The sequence below is a fragment of the Xiphophorus couchianus genome, chromosome 3, assembly GCF_001444195.1.
Source record: "Xiphophorus couchianus chromosome 3, X_couchianus-1.0, whole genome shotgun sequence".
In the NCBI taxonomy this organism is placed as follows: Eukaryota; Metazoa; Chordata; class Actinopteri; order Cyprinodontiformes; family Poeciliidae; genus Xiphophorus; species Xiphophorus couchianus.
Genome location: NC_040230.1, coordinates 20328088 through 20349670, shown reverse-complemented (window position 1 = coordinate 20349670; position 21583 = coordinate 20328088). Strand labels below are relative to the sequence as shown.

Genomic DNA, 21583 nt, shown 5'->3' with positions numbered 1-21583 from the left:
ATTCTGGGGCCAATTTTCACATCTGAGACCAACATACACTCACCTCAGGGATACAGAACTCGTCTCCTTCCCAACTGGTCTAATGGTGGACATTCCCATCGTGTCTATACTTGCATATAACTGCATAAACAGATGAATGCTGCAGCTTCAAGCATCTGAAAATTGTTCCCAATGAAGAACCAGACCTGTGCAGCTTCACGGTTCTCTTTCTCACATCTTGGTTGATTTCGTTTGACTGTGCCATTGTGTCAAATAAGACAGCAGTGTGTTCAAGATGTGGCCTTAACATATGCAGGGAAGTGGTTTAAATATGCCAGCGGATGCCACCGAAATGTCAGATTTGCTCTTTGGGTTGTGGAAGTTGGTAAAGTGTGTCCGCTGAAGAACGCCGTACTTATCGCCAGTTACTACAGTATGCGCTGGCAGTACAACGGTCAGTATTTGCTGTCGATTCCGAAGGTAAGCAACGCGGACCGCCAGCTCCTCACTGTAGCCACATGTTACTCTTAATGTCCAACTAGTTAGTTTTGTCTTTTTCTTCTTTTTTTTAAATATATGCTGTATCTGTAAACAAAATTAAAAAACACAACAAAAATAACGGCGTTAATGAGATTTACGTTGACACGAAGTATTTGCTGTGATTTCTGAAGGCGAAGCGGCTGCGCGGTCGGTTGGTCCGAATAAACGGTCTGAACCACAATCTCAACCCCCGAGTGGGTCCGAGTCCTGCCTTCCGACAACCACCAGTAAAGAAAACACAACGCAGAGTCTCAAGGAGCAGCGAGGTGTCAGCTCACACGGACAGGGTTACATGAGTCTCCAATTAACTCAAATGTGTCAATTAACCTTTCAGAAGTTTTGAAAGAAACGACATCATCATCTGGCTTTAGTAAGGATAGGCAGTAAAATAAATAAGTCAAGCTTATTTTCTATGAAAACAAAAACAGAGTTTACAAAGTAATGGTACCATTGGGTCCAAAGATGAATCTAGGAATCCCAATAAGCACTAAGTCAGGTGTTTTTTTTTTTTTTGTTTGTTTTTTCCCTTTAAAGAGTTTTAACAACTTCTCTTTGTGAGGTTCAGTAATTTCTGTCAAACATTCAATTCAATCATAATCAAACTGTTCTGTCTGTTCTTTTACAAACCTTTGGGTGTTATGATCCCAAACATTTTCTAGGCAGGGATGTTTTTTTTTTGTCCAAAAATACACAGCTGGTTAAATGTTTAAAATTTAAATGTGTAGGAGTCAAAGAAAAAAAAGACTTAGTGGTTTAGCAGAATGAGAAAAGTACATATAATTTTGTTTTTAAATCTGTAATTAACAGGATACTGTGTTGCACAACTGAGAGATAAAATACAAAACCACACGAAGAAAAAAGAGAAAACTTTTTTCTCTTTTCGTTTCTCTTTTCAATATAACCTATGTTCAACTTTGATTTCTCAAATTTTATGCTTTTGTAGAACAGATTTTCTTTCAAAGTAAATGACACAGTAAAATACATAATTATTCCTATTGTGCGTCTTTGAATACTTTAAAGTTCATTTAAAAAAATTAATTTACAGATACTTCATGTTTTAAATAGATGTGTAGTATAAGCAAAAAATAATAATTTTACGCAAAATTAAAAACATAGGGAATACTTTTATTTTGAAAACATTGACTCCAGCCGGAAGTTTGCATGCACCACAAAATAATACGGAAATAGAGATTAAACTTCTGCATCTCTACATTGTTTGTGGTGTTAACTCCTTATAAGATCTTGAAGCGTCAAAGATAACAACCTCAAGGGTTTGTGTTTGTTGATTTTTAACGTGATTTTATTTTTTTTAATTACAGTAATCGTTTCATTGACTTATCAGCTGTTGAAAAGGATTGTCAGTATTTTTTTTGTATACAGTATCCTGCTATCTGTTGTATCAAAATTGACTTCCTGCTCGACATTTTGTGTGTGTGTGTGTGTGTGTGTTTTGCTCAGGTCAGAGTTTTAATTTATACCGAGCTCACATTTATTTGCTATAGCTACCTAGTTGTACTGCTAGAAATCATATGTACACCAAATGTAACTCGTAGATTTTATTGGCTCTGTGTCTAATAAATATTTGTGGTCACTTTGACCTTTCTTTCCACAGATGGCATTGGAGGTGAAAGTGGCCTTTCTCCTTCCTCTCTTTATGATTGTCATGTTGTCACTTGGTTCTGACAGTCATACTCTCTCTGAGCGCTTCAGGAGCCCTGCTATCAGGGTTGTATCTAATGAAACCACAAAGAAAGGTAAATAATTCATACTCCTTAGCAACCAGTTGTTTTTGCAAAAAGAAAAAACAAAAAAACAAATCATAGCCTTCATATTGAACTACTCTAGCCACTTAGCCTTTTTTTTTTCCAAACGTAGTAGTCTCCTTTACTCCCGATTTGAAACAATCCAGTAAATAAAAACCACTGTTCTTTGCAAACAGTTCTGTGCAGTAAAGGTTTTTTAGTATTGGACATAATGGCTCACTGCTCAGGGCACCATTACATCAGAGGGCAACACAAATACTTGGAAAACATTAGGTTAGCTGCACTCATATTAATTTTTTAAAAATGATACCTTGCATGTCTAGGCAGTAGAGAGTGGGCACCCCCACAGTGTTGTTTTAGTGTAAGCACTGTACATTTTGGTAAAGGTACTGAAATTAGTATGTTTATTTTGTTCAATTTTCTATTAGTATTTTTTTATTTTTACTATTTATGTCTAGGTTTTCAGAACTTCTATATTTGTCTTTTTACCTTCCTTCCCTCAAACTACACAATTGCCTCTTGTTCTATTTATTTATTCCTCGTTTGATTCCAGTGTGTTTTGAATGCTGTAACTTCTCTGTATAAAAAGAGCTCTACAAATATAGTTTAATTGATCGAACTTTGTTGTTGATATGTTTACTCTAACTTCAAAGTTGGGAGATCTACAGCTCCAGTCCTCGAGTGCTTCTGTCCTTCAACTTCTGGATACCTTTCTGCTCCAACACACCTGATCTAAATAAATAGTTAATGACCAGGCTTTTGCAAAATTTGCTGACACACCCAGGAGGTAATTCAGCATTTTGAGTCGGGTGTATTGGAGCAGAGATGAACCCAGTTGGGAGATCTTTAGCTGGTTTACATTCTTTCTCCTTGTTAATCTTTTTATTTATTGGACTAAAATTTGATTGTGCATGGCCTTATAGCCTAATACCAATTGACAAGCTGCAGCATTTGCTTCTCTGAGGTGATTGCTGATGTTTTTACTTCTTGGCTTTGTGTTAACACTTAACTCCAGACCAGCAAACAGCCAAAGTTTCTTTTACAGAGGGTAAAAGAAACTTCACAGTGATAATTCATAAGTTGTATTGTATTACCTTCACCAAACTATTTCTATCTATTCAGGAATGTAACCAGGTTATTGTTGATATAATCCAATAAAATAAATCCTAATTGTTCTGCTGTAAATTTAGTCAGACTTTTATAAAAAGAAAATACAGTTTATGTTCTTTTGGAACCCAGCTCCAGATGTAGCAGCAGAGATGGGAAGATATGAAGATGTGGCCAAGCGCATCATTGAGCTAGCTGTATTTGGTGCGGCCCAGAACCGCTCTTACAGACGGCTGGCTGACTTTACTGACACAATCGGGAACCGGGTCAGTGGGTCACGGAACCTGGAAATGGCTATTAAATACATGTACACTGCCATGAAACAGGATGGACTGGATGTTCATCTAGGTGAGTTTTAAAGATATGTTACAAAGTCTTTCCTGAAAACCTCACATTTTGTTTTTTGCATTTGTGTTCACTTGTCTTGTTTCTTCTAAAGAACCAGTAAAAATCCCTCACTGGGTTAGAGGGAAGGAGAGTGCAGAGATGATTATGCCCAGGACCAAGAGCCTGGCTATACTGGGCCTGGGCAGCAGTGTAGGAACGCCTCCAGAAGGTGACAATCAGACTTTATAAAGCTGTGTTAATTTGTGCACCAGCACTCCATTAGTATTCACTGACTCGTTTGTATCTGTTCAGGTGTTGAGGCTGAGGTGTTGGTGGTTCAGTCTTTTGAGGAACTGAAGCGTAGAGCCAGCGAGGCCACAGGGAGGATTGTGGTTTTTAACCAGCCTTTTATCAGCTACTCGGAGACGGTTGCTTATCGTGCTTTCGGTGCTTCAGAGGCAGCTAAAGTGGGAGCTGTGGCCACACTTATTCGATCTGTCACCCCTTTCTCTATTAACAGGTATTTGTCCCCTTTTGCTATCTACTGCTCCTACAAGTTAACGCAGATAGTTTCCCATCATTGTGCTTTTTCCTTCTAGTCCTCACACAGGTTTGCAGATCTACCAAGACGGAGTGAAGCGAATCCCCACAGCCTGCATCACAGTGGAGGACGCTGAGCTAATGTGGCGTTTGGCTCAAAACAAACAGAAGATTGTGGTCAGACTCATAATGGGAGCCCAGACTCTGCCAGATGCTGACTCTTTTAACACAGTGGCTGAGATAAGAGGCTGGCAGCACCCGGAGCAGGTAGCATTCACTCACTCATGTCTACCTGCATGACTTATTTATCTCTGTAAACCATCAGACCACTTCTTTTACTTGACACAAGAAGTTTTAGTACCTGGGTAAGCATGTTGGGTGGATAATCTGAATGATGTGCATGGAAAAATTAAAATATTGTTTAAGGTTTATACAATACTAAATCTAAAAAAAAAATGTTCTGTGTCCCTACTTTATCATGTTGGCCAAGGATTGCAAGGCAACCCCTGGCTTTCCTAAACAAAGATTTCCCAAACTGTTTGGTCAACATTTATTTTGCTGTAGAGGCACATGGTCTTTCCGGGAACCTCTATCCCATAGAGCAGATTTCTGTTATCTAAACAAATTTATTTCTATGTTCATAAACTTCCAAAATATAATTATTTGAACTGTGATTTAGTTATAAGTAGTATAAAGTTGGCCTGGCACTTTTTTTGCCTAGAGCATCTGGGCTGGACTCTTGGTGGGTCTGGTTGCTTTTTAGAGTAGTAATTTTTTTTCTGTCAAAGGAGAAGAAGATATTCCTCCTGTTGCATAAATGACTTTGTTTCATTAAAACAGAATAGATTGTATATTGTTATGACAACAAGGAGAACTGGCCATAATAGTTGTAAAGAGATGTGATTCTCCGTGCCCCCAAGGCCAAACTGGTCCTCAACTTTTCAGTTATGCCAATGATTATGTCATGAGTCCTCTATGGGAAAATGACAAAGTAATTGGTCTATAAATGTACCGTCTGAAAAATCATTTATACCTTAGCCTGACAGAAGAGAGGAAGTGCTACAAATATAGTTCTGCCCAAATTATTTACACAGCTTAAGGCAGTGCTTCTCAATTCCAGTCCTCGGGCCTCCCTGCTCTGCATGCTCTATTCCAGAACAGCTGATTCAAATGATTGCATGACCTCTTCTGCAGCCATCAAGAACTGCAGAAGGCTGTTAATCACCCACAGATTAAATCCAGGTGTGTGGCAGAAGGGAAACACCTAAAACATGCAAGGCAGGGGGGCGTGAGGACAGGAATTGAGAAGCAATGTTTTGATTTGACCAAAATGAGTCTTCTAGCTGGAAGTAATAGTGCTTTAGAGTGGCCCAGCCAAAGTTAACAGTAGATAAATTAGGTTCTTTCATATCACTACAATTATTCATTTGGGTTCCTTCTGTGTAGTCAGGGTTTCTCATTCCCAAATGTATCACAAGAACAGTCATTAAACATGTCTTAAAATATAACGTTTGGAGTGTAGATTGTACCATAAACAAATGACAAAATCTGTTAAAAAATCTTGCAGCAAAACAGAAGAACACACAAGAACGTTTTTGAGATGTTGCCTTGTTTTTAGGGAGCCGTTTTATTGCTACGCATTTTGAAGAACTTAAGAACTTCCTGCTTACCACTGAACGTTATTGGTAAAAACAGAAGTTATTTTTGTCATAAAATGGAAACAGAGGGATGTTTCTGCTCTTCAATGTCACAAAAAAGATTAATAATTTAGAGAAAACATCCAAAAAATATTAGAGGTGCATAAAATCTGTCACAGAATACAATTGTGAGGGAAATAACTGCATTTTTTTTTTTTTTTACTATTTAACAACAAAAAACTCAAAACATAAAAATTTCACAATGGGATTGAAAGGTTTCTCAATACTGTACATGTTACCTAGATTTTAGCAGATTCAGTGGAATGATATATTCTCTCAGATATCGCCAGGTAAAAAAACAAAATGATAAATGGTCTGAAGAGTACCAAGTCTCTAAATATTTTATGTTGCATACATATTCAATATTATTGTATTACTTTAGTTCAAACCACCTTTAAGTCATTCAACTACAACTTCATAAAAACAAAGAATAAGTTATGGTATGTAATTATCTGCCGACACAAAATCACGTTTTTTTAAAATCTTTTTCAATAATTACATACAGTTTTTGTTTGTTTAATTCAGTCAATATACAAAACAAATATACATGTTCTTCAGGACTGCCGAACACTGTTCTCGTTGCTAATTTTAATAAAACCGAAGCCAAAATTCAAAAGCTATGTGTGATTAACTCAGTACACCCTTTCTACTTCAGTATGAGCTGATAGAGTAATTAGCAGTTATCCAACCTGATGAGCTTGTCCAACAGGTGTGAGCTTCTCTTTAAAGACAGAAGCTGTGACAGTTTTCTGGTCTGATACCTTCAAGAGATTTTGTAAAACAGATTGCCGAGGAGGAAAGACTTATTTGAGAATCAACTCCTGATGTTCATCAATCTGAAAAACTCTATTAAAAATAAAGGATTTCCCCCTAAACCATTACAATCATCAGCAAATGGAAATTTAGGACAGCTGATAATTATTCCTGCAGGGAAAGTTCCAGCAAGTTGCCCTGATGGTCAGACTGAGATGAATCTCTAAAGCTACACCTCGTACTCCCTGGGCCTCAGTTTGCATGAGACATGTTCATACATTTTTTTTAATAATATTTGAAATGTATGCACTTTAATTTCCTCTTTCTCAATCCGATTTAAGTTGGCTACATTAGAAAGTCCCTAATAAGTTTATAATATTTTTTGCTTTTTGAGCTGCTAGCCGCAGTCCAGAGCTAACATTCAGTCCATCTGTGTGGAAAAGGGAACTGAAACACATGGTTGGGCTGACATCATGTCTGGCCCTGAAACTTTGTGTTCCAGCTCACTGTTAGCAGCAGTTGTGGCTGGCTGTGAGTATGTGTGTGGGCGTGGGCGCGCCTGTGTGTGTGTGTATGAGAGAGAGAGAGCGCGAGGGAGAGGGGATGCACGCTTGCATAAAGAAAAATGTACATTTGAGGTTTTGTGAGTCATTTCCAGAGTTAGTTTGCCCTTTTAAGTCATCCAAGACTGCTGAGGTGCTTGGATTTTTTCCTCCCACTCGGACTTTGCTTTCAATCTTTCTTTGAAATAAAATGCTGAAACATGATATGTACTAGTTTATTCCCCGGTAGTAGGTTGTGCAGCTTATTGAACATGTAAACTGTCTGCAAAGTTTACACTGAAGATTGGAGGCTTTGCTGTTTTTCCTTCAGAACGGCTCTGCTGTGGTTCTCTGAATCACTGTGTAGGATTTCTGCTTCACTTGTTTTCTTTGTGCCGTCTAATAAATATTTTAAACTGTATAGTAATCATTTCTAAAGCTTTTCCACTTGTAAGTTGTTAGGCTGGGAACAAGCTGTACAATCTTTTTCCTGATTTTACCTACGATGCACTGTAGTCCTGCTTGTACCCGTCTCGGCTAGTTGGGGACAGTCGGCATGGCTACTTGAGACAAAATATTTGGGTGTGTGAAGGCTATGGATGCGAATTTGAAGGTCTTTGAGGGAAACAGACCCAACCTTAGATGCAGTCAGTGAAATGTTAAAATATTTCAGGCAAATGTAGTGTGAACTGATCATTACCTACCTAACTATGAACGTGTGTTAACAGCATCTTGTCTTTTCTATAGCAGCTTAGTTACAGTACAAAAACTTATCATATCAAATGTACACAGCAAATGAGAACCAAGACACTAGAGGCTGTTTTAAATTTGTTTTAATTTAGTTTGAAATGAATGCAGCAAATAGATGTTCAAAATGGAATATATAATTGTATTTTTAGGGAATGTTTGTGAGTACTTCCAGTCTTTTCTAAATCTGTAAAATGGTGGAAGTGTGGTGTTTTAAACACCATGGCATTACCATGCCAGTGTTTCTGGAATATGTAAAAAAAAAAAAAAAAAAAAAAAAATGCACATGAGAAACTAAGCAAGTATACAGCTGAAAGTTGCTGAAGGGTGACATTTTGACATCATGTTAATTCAGGCATCAATGCATAAAACTTCCACGAAGAAGATTTATGTTGCAACTTGTCCAGTGAAAAGAATGAAGTAAGACGAACTGTTGTCTGAGAAGCAGCAGCTTGGTGGCTTAAATTGGCAACTTATTCAAGGAAATTAAAAATGCTCTGAGCTGAATCTGATCTGCCAGTAAATCACATCAGTGTTAAATGATATGACAAAATAGAACTAAAATTCTGATTGAATTTAGATAGATTTAGTCATTTCTGTTAATGTTATGACCATTTTTCCCAGCAGCCATGTCAGCAGAATACTTTGTATTGCAGTGGTTGTCTAAAACATAGTTTTAGTGAATGGAAGCAGCTGAAAGTCTTATCAGTCTTTTTCTACATAATCAACCTTATTCATAAGCGTTCAAATAAACTGCATATTTTTTTCTTTTTTTTTGTTTTTAATCTGTAAAGCACTTTGAGTTTCTGTACCTGTCAACACATTGTTCTTACCATGTAGCCCTGTTTTAACACAAATCATTTTTCCCTAAAAAAGCCAATGGCATACATGCATGGCATACAGAAGTGAAGTTATACATCTCACCGACAGTGAGATCAGATGGCAGCTGCAGAGAAACACTTTTCCTGCTTCAAGTTCCAGAGCTGCAGCGTATTTGGTTAAAAATTAAGTAGGGATATTTGGAGTTATCATTTATTTAATTTAACACCACAACCCACAGAGGTCGGCAGACATTTTGTACTGCCACAGAGCTGCTTAGAAATCATAGTAAAGCTATATATTTTCATACCTGGGAAAATTCATGTACACAACAGACACCTGTGGCTGCTTTGATGGTCTGGCTGCTGACTCTGCTTAAATTATTTGACATCAATGTGGCATCAATTATGGAGGGAAAAGGCAATGCTTCCTCCCTCGGCATTGTCTTTTGTTCCTTCCCTTGAATCCTGTTCTTATACGTAAGCATTATTTTAGGTTTTGAAACTGTTTCAGGTGGGTGAGAAGAGCCGATCATACAGAATCCTAACTATGTTTTTATTAATGAAGGAATATGTGGGTTAAGAGTGCTCACTCCATTGTTTTTGAGTGGATGGGAGATAAAGCAAGTGATTATTTGGTGCTGTAATAACTGACGGTGTAACTCAATGTGAAATGTCCTCAGTTTAAATGGTGTAAAAGTTGCTTCTCCACAGATGAATAATCCATCGTTGACAGAGGATTTAAGTTGGACACAGAACATTTCATTTCAAGGAATGTTTTGACTTCTGGGTTGTTGACCAGATAGTTTGTCAGGTCAAGATCTGCTTTTCGTAACTTGGGGGTCGGGATCATCCAACTGATAGGAATGTCTGTCTCGCTTTCAGATTCCTGAACCAGATAAAAAGATTCTGTTATTTTACCTTTGGAATCTCGTGTGTAAAAAAAAAAAAAAAAAAAATTTAAATAATAATCTGCTTTTTTTTTGTTTGACAGCTTATTGTGCATTAAATGTAAGGTATATTGTTTGTTCAGTAGAGTTGTGTAGAAATATGGATGTAAAAAGGGCTGAGTAGCAAAATCTTATTCTGTGGAATATCCCTGAATGTGCATTTTGAAACTGCTGCAGCCTTGCGCTCCTGCAGTGGCTCCTGTTGATGTTTACACAGTTTATCTGCACTCTCTGACAGGTTGTCCTATTGAGCGGTCATCTGGACAGCTGGGATGTTGGCCAGGGCGCCATGGATGATGGAGGTGGAGTCATGATATCCTGGGAGGCTCTGTCCCTCATCAAAGACCTGGGTAACCCATGGGGAAATGTAGAGAAAAAGTTCCACATATACAATATTTAGCTCTTCTTTCTTATTTTGCATCTTTGCCTGCATAACCAGGACAGTTTCTGCTCAGACATGTTGATATCACTCTTTATTTCTGCCTTTACAGGCTTGTAGTTTTAGAGGAATGACCTTTAGACACAGTGCTGGGGCTGGTTTGGGCTAGTTTTTACTATCTGCAGTCTTTAGAGGGGATTCACCTAAGGAGTAGGGTTTCAGTTGCTTTAGGAGGAAATATGCCTTGCATCCATTATAAAACCAATCTTTGAGGGAGATTTATGCACTGATGTAATATCTATGTAACGGGACGATGCTATAGTGTGGCCATTAATATCTTCAACCTTATTTTGCAGATGTTCTTTGGGAAAGTAGCATCCTACAAAATCTGATATTGCTTCAACTCATGAGAAATATGAGTCGATTGTGTTTCAGAAGTTCCTTTCACCTCTGCCATTTCCATTGTTTTCCTTGGACTGGCCTCATTTTTAAGCATGACAGAAAGGCTGCTTGCTGCAAAAAAAATTCCCAGCTCCTTCTTTTGTTTAAATATTAAAAATATGGTGAGCAGGAATGGAAATACAGCAGAAACATAGCTGGAGGAAATAACCTATTGCTCTTCCCGTTAGCCCTTTGTCAAAACAGAGAGAGATATTCCTCCAGATCGCAGAAGGTAAGACTGTAATCAGTGTCCCAGGCATCCTCATCACTCTGTGGAGGGCTTTCCTGTCAGCTATTGTGCATCTGCTGTGCCAAGATGTGATTAGGAGTTTCTCCGTGAAGATGGAGGGAGGAATTCCCCTTGATTCAGATTTCTGAGGAGGTTGAAATCCTCTGCTGAGCTTTCTTTGCCTTTTATTTTGGTGTTGATGCTCCATAAAATAGGTTCGGCTTTTATTATATTACATTTTAGTGAAGATTTAAAGTTTCTCCAGTACTTTAATTTAACTTGATCGTTTAGCTGGAAATAGAAGCCATCATAGAGGCCTCCCTTCAGCAGTTAAGTTCAAGGATTTATCTCCTTGGAAATCATCTGAAAATGAATCTGGATCCTCTTGAGGAATGTTAAGGAGGGACTTGCTGCCACAGTGCCATTCTGGGCCTCTTCTCTTATTGCTGCTGCTTTTTTGGCATCAGTCCTCAAAACATCTTAGCTCACCAAATTAACCTCACACTTACCTTTCTAAACTACAACCGGACCCTCTGATGCTTTTAGATATGACCACTGCAGGTTAACTCTAACCACATAGCAGAGCATGCAGGACAGAGAGGCCTGAGGACCAGGGTTGGGGACCTATTCCCTAAATGACCTAAGTGACAAACTAAAAATTAAACTCTTTTGGTTGTGTTTCATGTACACAACTAATAGTAGTTCATTTAATAGAGCTATAGATTTCTGCAGCCTCTCCACTGACTGTGTGTCACTTGCCGGGTCTTTAGAAAAATGTTGTCCTTTCCTGGTCTGTTAGTTTTGGTGAATAGCCATATCTTAGTAGGTCTGCAGTTGTAGTGTGTTCTTTCCATTTTCAAGTGATCGAGAAACGGTGATCCATGAATCATGGTTAGGATTCTTTAAAATCCTATGCTTTAATCTTCTCCTCCACAATGTGCCCCTGACCTGCCCGTTGTATTGCCTGGTCTTCATGATGCTGTTTGTTCACTAATGTTCTCCAGGCTACTAAACGGTATCTTCATCTTCTCGAAGGTTTGCGCCCAAGAAGAACTTTGCGAGCGGTTCTGTGGACAGGTGAGGAGCAGGGTGGTGTCGGTGCACAGCAGTACTTCAATCTACACAAGGTACTACTGCTCTCCACTTAAGAGAGGGGGGAAAAAAACACAATAACAGCCTGAAAGCAAATATCTCTCCTGCTGAAACAGAGCAGGAAGGGTCAGAACATTGTAAAAGCACCGTGTACGAGTGTGGAAATGCCTTTCCAGCAGATTGGTGAGCACTTGGCCAGCTCCCAGATTTTTCTCTGCAGCAATTGGGTCTTACAGTTTCCTTCTTTAGAGCTTTGGCTGCCCACCAGGCTCTAAAACCTGATAAACTAAATACTTAAAACCAGAGATAAAGAGTTCATGCATTTTTGAAAACAAAGTAATCATTTTTCTCAAGGATGCCATAACTCTCATGAGGGCTTTTTATGTTCTTTTTGAAATGTGTAAATAAAAATTTATTTCCCTTTTATAACAACAAAGTTGCTTTAGCGACTCCTAGTGGTTGTTTATAGTGTGTGCGACCAGACATAAAGATCAATGTAACTGACTGGATTGAATCTTTTGTGAGGTTACAAACCATTTTGTGCTGTTTTTTTTGTTTTTTTCATGCTTTCCCAACATTGTGTCTACACTTGCTTTGTCCTCACCCACCTCCTTCACTTCCTCTCCCCACACAGGAGAACATCTCCAACTTTGACCTTGTTATGGAGTCTGACTTGGGGACCTTCACCCCGATGGGTCTGCAGTTTTTAGGCAGTGAGGCGGCACGAAAGGTGAGATCAAAGGTCAAACTGCAAAAGGACTCAGCTGTTGTCTTTAGAAACTTAAGACATCAATTGTACAGGGCGAGGTGAGAAACTGTTGCATGGAAAATATTTGTTCAGCACAGGTTGAAATACTAAAACTTTACTGTTTATTGTACGTTAAGAAAATACAGAAACATTTTAAAAAGTATGTGGAGTGGAAAATGGTTTGTATGTTCAGATTTTATTCTGTCTCGTCAACATAGTTATTTTTAGTTGCTTCAGTCCGAGCCAGTTATATGACTCTCAGTCTACCTTTTTATGCATCTTCTATTTCATCTATCCACACATTCATCCATAAATCTTGAAATCAAACTGCAATTGACTGAGAAATCAGAACATTTAGCTTTGGGAAAACATTGAAAAACAATGTACAGGAATCCTGTGTGACACTTTATCATATGGTTTTGAATCTGTTGTATAATATAAAACAATAGATAGGTTGGACCGCTTGTATTGTTATTAAAAAGCTATAACAACAAATTACTGTCCATATCTACAGGTGATGGAAGAAGTTATCAAACTTTTGGCTCCCATTAATGTAACCAAACTGGAGACTGATGCCGAGGGGACAGATATCTTTCTGTGGATGCAAGCAGGAATCCCAGGTTAGTGTGATCAATATGCGTGTGCCATAAGCTATAGCTAGGTGGACAATGCAGAAAATTGAAGACCTATATGTGCTAAAACGTATAGGAAAAATTATATTTTTCAGAACATGCATCAAAAAGGAAAAACCCATTAGTTGTGGTTCTGTTTTTTCATAGCCTTTTTCTGCTGATTGCTGAACTATAAACAGAATTTGGTTTATTATAGGGAAGTGGGGATAGAAATTCTGTTTCAATGGAACCACGAAATGTAACTTTCAGATGTTCTAAGTATGAACATAAAGCTTCCACTCAGAATCCCGTTATGAAGTCAGATGTCTGAAACTGGACCTCTAACTGATGCCAGATGGTGATCTTTGTGAAAACACAAAAACGTTAAATATTCTGTAAACTAATATTAAAGCATGGGAACAAAAAGTATTCTGTGAATTGCTTTGCAGAGCTTAAATATATATGCATCAATTTTAATCCTGTGGTTGAAACAGTTTCTCTCATTTTGTTGAGATGTATGTGTGGGATCTTTAGAAGAAATGAAGAGAATCACATCACAAGAGTTTTCCTTGTGGAACGTTTTAAAAGCTGCAGCGAAACAGCTGAGAGTTCAGCGTCTCGATCAAAAGGCATTTTTCAGCATTACTTTCTTCAGCGTTGCTGCAATCGGCCTGTTCACTTACTCAATAATTATACATGTAATACAAGCCAAAGGGCACAAAACTAAAATTTCAAATTAAACAATTTAGAAAAGATGGTGCAAGACTATTTACACAGGGTAAGTATTAATGAAGATATTCTGATCTTTGGCAGCTTTAAACCTTTTTTTTCCCCAAATATATTCTAAGCAGGAATAAACTTCTCAAAACGGGAACAATTCGCTCTGAATGTACAGCCATAGATAAGCAGCAAACCCAGAGCCCTCTCTTTCTGTCTGCTCTTGGATAGTCGCTGTGTTATTGTTGGGTGAAGAACACGTTTTGGAAAGTCCATAAAGGAGGGTGAGGTACAGATAAAACAGCCTGTTCAGATCAGTCTTGTTTGGTCAGATTCAATGATTCTCTGATCAGGCTTTTAGGGGCTTGCTGCTGTTTGTTTGTTGCTGATTATTTACATAGATATGGTATTACAGGCTTAAATAACAATGTTGATAAACCAACACCTTTTGGTACAAATTTCACACAATCTTTTCCAGCGTTCTATCAGATCATTTTTGAAACAAAAATTAACCCGCAATGAGCCAAGAGTTTTCATTTCAGAGTAATCCAAACATAGGCCCAATTTGCAACTGGAATATTCCTGTCATTTCCAATCAAGACAAATTCTCCCCCAAATTTTCTGCAGAACTGAGATCAGGACTTTAGGATTACCTCTTTAAAACTTTGACCAATCTCAATAATTTAGATTTATTGTCTTTTTGGAAGACCTTCTTGGTCCAAAACTCCAAAATTTTATATATTCAATATTTTCACACATTGTCCTTTTTTTCAAATGCATGAATCCCTCCTATTTACACCAGACTTATTGGTATAAATATGCAGCATATTTAACCGTTTATTACAAAGATGCTGTCCATTTAAAGAAAACTGTTAAGTGTGAAGAGCAAACAGAAACATAAAATAATGTTTAAAAACATTTTTAAGATCAGTAGACGTTTGGTACTGCTGATGCTTTATAGGCTGTTGCTTTGACGTCTCTCTTGTTTCAAGCAAAAAAGGAAAATACAGGCATGCACTGAAGAATAAAGACGGCCAAGAAATATTTATTTCGCAAATCACATTACACAGTCTAATTTGGCCTAAGGCCACAGAGTTGGTAACAAGCTTTGGCACTCTTTAATCCAAACTGCAATTTCTTAGCTATTTCAAAGCTTTGTGTCAACATAGTGCGATTTCTTTTCTTTGCTCAGTAGTCCCTGTGGAGTCGTTCCCCTCAAAAAGATAGCTGCCGAGTTACCGCTGTAGCTTCAATCCAGGAAATCCATGAGATCAGAAATCAAATCGAGATGCGGGGACGGCTCCGGGTCCCGACAGCTTCTGTGCCTCACAGGGAGCTCCCACAACATGGGGCAGATGGCAAGGCATGAAATATTGGTGTGAAAGGTTGTGCAATTAAGCCTCACGTGGCTTTTCTAGGTGAGGTATTGCAGCACCAAAGAAAAAATGCTCTGCGTGTTAAAGTACATGATTCTCCACTTGGAAGTAAAAGACATCTGCTGCACTTCAGCGTGTTGTAGTTCATGTTGAGTTGGATTTGCTGCTCTCTGAGGGGACCAACACCTCCTCCTCCTCTCCCAGGCTGAGTCGAGGTCTCTTGGATGGTCTCTCCTTCAGTTTCTCTCCAGGCTGCAGGAGCAGCAGGGGGCTGTCTAAGGTGATGGTTTCTGTACAAACGCCACAATTTCGTCTCTTCACTCTAACCTGGGTACCTGCAATGCAAATTAACAGGATGCTTAAAACAAATGCTGAAGACAATTGTCTAAAAAACCAGAAAGCTTTATCGTTTCGATTTATTGAAAGGTTAATTTTCAAACCTGTGCTTTTAAAGCTGTTTGGACATGCGATGGGCAGGCGTGCGCCGACTGCTCGCGTTTCTGTGGTTAGGGGGTCAGTCTGGGAGGCCACATGGTTTACAGCAGATGCCACCTCACATATGGTTTTCACACGATATTCCTAAACATTGAAACAAATGACAAACTGGTCAGCATTATGTTATGTTTTTCAATAACATATCAGACCCTGTTGGTAAAAGCTGTGGACACGCATAAAGCAATAGTCAGTAGCAAGACAAACTATATTTTTCTTATCAAGCTCATATTAACCAACTCATGTCCAACTATCCATCCAGACAGAAAGTAGTAAAAATAAACACTATGCTTTTCCAGACTGGTTTAAGATTATTATGCATTTGGGCCTAAAACAAATGGAGCTGATTCAGATAGCTTTGAATTGCAAACTAACGAGGGTTGTACATCTTTGCACATTAAATGCGCCTTCCTTTAACATAGAGCATTAAAGTGCGTCATGTGGACCTCCTCTTGCTCTGAAGCTCACTATACGATTCACTCATCTGATTGGTTGAAGCTAGTTCGTGCTGCTTGGCCTATCCAATGATCTGATCGGAATTAAAACTTTCTTCGAAACTACCGATACACAATTAGACAAGTCAAAATAACAGCGAAACTTAGTGCATCTGCACACTTTGCAGGCTTTTTACCAGCACACACCAGCTTCCTGTACTTACATACACTGCTGGATCGTGATACGGGTTCCGGAGCGTCGGAACCGCTCCATCTCTCAGCTGCAACTTCTCCGACCACTTGGACCAGTTCATGAAGCAGCCTTTTGTAAAATGGTGTGCACATAACACAAGGTCGGGTTGGTACTGCTTGGGGATGCTGTTGAAGATGAACCGCAACCACTTCTCCTTCTGGTCGGCGCGTTCCGGGAGTCCAAACCTGATTTGTTGCGCATCGCAGTTCAGAATGCAGCGCCTTTCCTTCTGGGCCATGCCTGCAAACAATGAGGAGTAGCTCCGCCGGAAACACGTGACCTCCACTTCCACAAAGAACGGAAATGTGTGTAGTTCTTTCTTGTAGTTTGTTCCAGCAAACTTTATAGCCAGTTATATACTGTATGTATATACATACTGTATGTATATAACTAAATGATAACATTTTTTAACTTGCTTTTTGGAGCGTTCCCAGGAATTTTTCAAACAACTATGAAGACGAAATACAAATCACTCATTAAAAGTATGTGAACATGTAAATTTTATTTTAAAAATAAAATTTAAAAAGAGGTAATAGTTGTTTTTATAATAACTAATGGCTTGTACTACTCCACAAGTCCACACCATTGTGGAGGATTGGCAAGAAAAATCCATTAGAAATCCTAGTTCCAGTTCGCCGCAACTCATGTCGCAAACACCTGGAAGAGTGTTGTATTGTTGGATGAAATTGAAATGTTTCTCCTAAATTCAAACCATGGTAGAAATCTAATGGTGCTCATCACCAGGACATGCATAGTGTCCTCATAGTGAAACAGAGTGGTGGCAGCATCATGCTATGGGGATGTGTATTTTTGGAAGCTGGTCAGAGTTGAGATGAATTAAGCTAACTACCGGACAATCCTGGAAGAACGTCTATTAAACGCTGTGAAAGACCTGGACAAAGGGGCAGAGGATTATATTCCAGCAGGAAGATGTACACATACAACCAGAACTGGAATAAAATAGTTCACAAGAAAGCATATTCATGTGCAGTACTGGCTTGTCAATGTAAAGACCTAAATCAAATTGGGAATTTGTGGAAACACTTGAAACTACTGTTTTATGTATCAGATCAAATTTGTGACTATTATTCTTCATGTTGCACACAGGGGCCAGCCTTCATGTGGCAGACAGTCGTTACTTTTGGTTCCACCACAGTGAGGGAGACAACATGACAGTCCAGGACCCTCACGACATGGACCTCTGCTCGGCATTGTGGGCCGTGGTTGCGTACGTCGTGGCTGACCTGGAGGACATGCTGCCCAGAAGGCCGTAATGTCAGATTGATCAAAACCTGAATCAGGTCGCACTTTTACTGAATGAGTTTTACTTTTGTCCTCAAAACAACACGAGTGTTTGGATGAATGAGAGAACATAAAATCTGATGCACAAGGGTAGCAAGTAAAGTTAAATTAAGCCCAATATACTTGAAAAGATTTTCAGAATTAGATTTTTACTGGCAATATTCTTGAATGGAAAATGTTCAGTGCAACACCTAGTTCTCTTTTATCTTCTGATCCAGGGTGTAGCCTGACTCTGTCAATAACCACTAGAGAAAGCCTGTCTCTAATGGACAATGAGGATAAGCAGGTTTAATTAATGGACGGCTGCATAGCCATGCTTTTTTCCTGCTAATGTAATATTGCAGAAAAATTAGGCCACAAACAATTAGCAACTTTCCATTCAGAAACAGACTGGTCAAGCCACAATACAATAGAAAACATTTAACCCAAGCAAAAATCTCTACTTTATTAAGGTGAACATTTTATCACACTTTTTGAGATCTACAAATTATTTTCGACAAAATTAAGAATATTGTGTAAAATTATTGCATGTTACATTTATTGCTCAGCAGGTGAAAATAATTTAAGAATAAATTATTTAGCATTTGGGGAAAATAAATTATGCAAAATTATAAAATCTGGTGTAGGCCCTAACCTATCAAACATGCATTTTTAGTGGTCTTAGTGAACATTTAATTCTCATTAAAGCAAAATTAAAAGTTTTCATTTGCTTATTTATTAAATAGAAATTTAGGCAATATATGTAACTACTGAAAACAACTTCTCAAGTAATTCATAGTGATGCATTTGTGGTAGTATTAGGCAGGTTTGACAATCATGTAAAAGTTTCTACTAACTCCAATCTATGACATAAAAATTAAAAGGAAAGGGACTTTTATGAAAAGGTTCAAACTAATGAGGGATCTAAATCTTAGTGCATCTTCACACACCAGCTTCCAGGACTTGCTGAGACTCCTGAATCGTGACACTGGGTTTACTCATCTGGGCGATTCCTTCAGCATTTCCACTGGAAACGCATGACCTCCGTTTCCACTAAGAGAACAGAAATATGTGTAGTTCTTGTAGTTTTTATCACAGTGAACATTATAAAACATGCAGCAATAATAACACAGCCTTACAGTGTGTATATTATTGAATGCTTTTATGTTTGCTTGCTTTATGGAGCCCTGCTAGAATTTCTTTCTTTTTTTTTAACATAATTATGAAGTAATGCTGTAATGCACTTTACATGTAAAGTGCTGAAAAATTACATTTTAAATCAAAGGTATGCACCTAAAGTAAATTTAGATATGTAATTTTTTTTTAAATTAAAGTACTGGAAAACGAGCCATTTCTTGAAGTTTGACAAGGAAAAGTATGACTATTTCACTGAGAAAAGATGAAAGAATGTCATTACAATCAACTGGGTGATTTAGACCCCTCAGCATGGGCAGCTATCCTTTTATTCAAATCTAAGTGTTTCTATTTGAACATAGTGTCTTTGGCGTTGCTCTCAACAAAGAGAGGGCTATTAATGTTGCTACGGTCAGTTTCCAACCAATTGGTTGGGAAAAAAAACCCTAAAAGAAGGGAGGTTTTGTTTTGAGGTGTACGCACATTTATAACAAGAAGTGAAGGTAATTCTTCAATGCAGATTGCCAAGAGATATTGACATAGAACTGAGCTTTCTATCCCAGCAAGCATCGCAGTTTCTAGTGGTGGCATAAAACGTACACTTGTATGTCATTTTTGACAAGGTGTTAGATAAATATTTTCCCCGCACCAAAGACAAAAGCTACATGGACATGTGCTTTTTTGTTCTCTGGTCCAAGAGGTATGACTGCTGCACCAGAACGGTCCACAGGTTCACGTTGAACTGGTCTTGTCCTGAACTGCTTCCTCCTCATATTCCAGTCCAAGTCGAAGTCTCTTGGATGGTCTTTTTACCAGAGTTGGTTGTAGGAGCAGCAGTGGTGACTTTAAGGGGTCTGAGCAGATAATACGATGTTGACTATTAAATATCACCTGCGAGCCTGTTTAAAAATAAAAATAAAAATGTTGAAGTAATGGAAAGTTTTCTGAATGAGTTTTATTCCTCAGATTTATTATTTTAGTAGCAGCACTCCCATTATGTGCAAAATAGCGTACCTGTAGTTTGAACTTTAATTTGTCGGGGTATCCTGGTCACCTGTGTGCCGACTGATCGTGTGTTTGGGGAAATGGATGGAGGGTCGGTCTGGGACGCCACATGTCTTACAAAGTACATCATCTGGTACTCGGTCTTTACATGACATTCCTAAACAGCCACACAAACAGGGAGATTTTACAGCCCTTATCACAACCTGCCAATATTACCTTACTCTACGCTTTATAACAGGAAATGACAAGCCAAAATCTAATATTGGAGCAGATCAGTACAGTTCACCCCGTAGAATTTTGTGATTTCTTGCATTACACCCTGTATTTAATATTTTCAAAGTCTAAATTACATATGATGTGTCTGCTTTGCACAAAATATTCTACGTTGAAGTCAAATAAGAAAAAAAATATAAACTTTATTTTTCATGTACCTGTTTACTTAAACATATTCAAGTTCTAGCTTTAAAACTTGACTTGACAAGTTGTAGTTATATAAGCTGAAAGTTCACACGTTCAGCTTTGACTGCAAATCACATTAAAAATGGAAGAAGGGTGTAGGAGTTTCAGCTCCTGAACATGAGCCACCTTGTTTTTAAAGGGACCAAAAATAATAGGAAAATTGACTCAAAGGCTATTCCTTCATTATGCCATATTTACAGACAAAAAAAACAATCAAAAAAAGTTGATTTGTGGCATGGTGCTCACATTCGGAAGAATTTGCTGTGAGAAAACATTTGCAGTCAAAGAAGAGCTACATGCAGATGGCTACATATTGTATATTTCTTTTTAATATATATTTTTTTACTATTATTTATTTTGAACCCTTACATCAAAGCAATTTCTTAGCCTGTGATCATGCCAATTCAGTGATTCTGAAACAAGCCATCTCAGTAAACATAAATGGTTGATGATCATTGAATAAGAATGAGCAAGTTCAGGTATTTTCAATCTACTACAATAATACTCGTAGCGTACCTGAATAGGAGGTGGCATTGTGGCTCCTGAGCAGGGTGATTCCTCCTCCTCTTTTTTTATTTCTACTGATGCGAGCATGTTGGAACTACCCGGTGGGATCGGGCTGATGTCTCTGCCTGCTTTACGGTCATCTTTGGCAAGTAATACAGGACTTTTCTTAACCGCTGCAGGATATATTGTGGGGACCTGAAAGTCGTCTTTCAGATCCAGCGTCCTAACCCATTTCATCGACCAGACCAAGTGGTTTTTATAGCAATCTGGCTGGAAATGCTCGCTACAGACCCTCGATGAAGGAGTGTTGCCATTCCAAGTGGGTCTGGTCCTCTTCACGAAGTCATTCCAGGCTTTTGTTGTCTCCAAGTTATTCGGGAATCCATGCAAGTTTCTCACGTACGGCTCAGGTCTTTTCCCGCAGCCCTGAATGACGCAGGTACACACCATTGAAGGAAGAAATCACTTAAAACCTCGCGAATTGAGAGAAAAACAAGGGGAAGAATCCCAGTAAACACACTATCAATGAGACATGCGAGGTTTGTGTACTTTCTCTTCATTACCGCCACCAACTGGATTGGAGGATAAGTACAGCACTGCTGTCCCTCGTCGCTATGATGCGTTCACCCAGTTTGCATGTGCGATCCTCCAGGCAGAAGAAA

The 21583-nt window shown here is 38.5% G+C and overlaps 2 protein-coding genes across 6 annotated transcripts; one reads left to right on the top strand and one right to left on the bottom strand.

The window, feature by feature from the left end:
- The first annotated feature begins 633 nt into the window (after nucleotides 1-633).
- LOC114141220 (carboxypeptidase Q) lies at nucleotides 634-19163 on the top strand. Of its 5 annotated transcripts, none has more exons than XM_028011716.1 (11): nucleotides 634-785; nucleotides 2132-2273; nucleotides 3522-3737; nucleotides 3829-3945; nucleotides 4029-4236; nucleotides 4316-4523; nucleotides 10002-10113; nucleotides 11848-11939; nucleotides 12539-12634; nucleotides 13167-13272; nucleotides 17643-17809. In XM_028011716.1, the coding sequence occupies exons 2-11, from the start codon at nucleotides 2132-2134 to the stop codon at nucleotides 17807-17809; spliced, it is 1464 nt and encodes a 487-aa protein (XP_027867517.1). In that variant the 5' UTR covers nucleotides 634-785. The 5 variants fall into 5 exon arrangements, with proteins under 5 accessions (XP_027867517.1, XP_027867531.1, XP_027867510.1 ...); XM_028011730.1 differs by lacking the exons at nucleotides 634-785; nucleotides 17643-17809 and adding exons at nucleotides 1647-1790; nucleotides 13481-14843; XM_028011709.1 differs by lacking the exon at nucleotides 634-785 and adding an exon at nucleotides 1648-1790.
- LOC114141274 (uncharacterized) lies at nucleotides 19079-21462 on the bottom strand. Its single transcript, XM_028011764.1, has 3 exons — nucleotides 20931-21462; nucleotides 19965-20112; nucleotides 19079-19849 (listed from the first exon to the last, which is right to left on the bottom strand). Exons 1-3 carry the CDS (start codon nucleotides 21369-21371, stop codon nucleotides 19683-19685), a joined length of 756 nt encoding a protein of 251 aa, XP_027867565.1. The 5' UTR covers nucleotides 21372-21462; the 3' UTR covers nucleotides 19079-19682.
- Between the last annotated feature and the right edge of the window lie 121 nt (nucleotides 21463-21583).

Excerpts from the sequence above, each read along its gene's own strand:
- LOC114141220 (XM_028011722.1), top strand. The coding sequence starts at position 2,132 with ATGGCATTGGAGGTGAAAGTGGCCTTTCTCCTTCCTCTCTTTATGATT. Across the intron at positions 3,946-4,028 it reads TGTAGGAACGCCTCCAGAAG|GTGTTGAGGCTGAGGTGTTG; the intron begins GTGACAATCAGA and ends GTATCTGTTCAG. Across the intron at positions 4,524-10,001 it reads GCTGGCAGCACCCGGAGCAG|GTTGTCCTATTGAGCGGTCA; the intron begins GTAGCATTCACT and ends ACTCTCTGACAG.
- LOC114141274 (XM_028011764.1), bottom strand. The coding sequence starts at position 21,371 with ATGGTGTGTACCTGCGTCATTCAGGGCTGCGGGAAAAGACCTGAGCCG. Across the intron at positions 20,113-20,930 it reads CAATGCCACCTCCTATTCAG|GAATGTCATGTAAAGACCGA; the intron begins GTACGCTACGAG and ends GTGGCTGTTTAG. Across the intron at positions 19,850-19,964 it reads AATTAAAGTTCAAACTACAG|GCTCGCAGGTGATATTTAAT; the intron begins GTACGCTATTTT and ends ATTTTTAAACAG.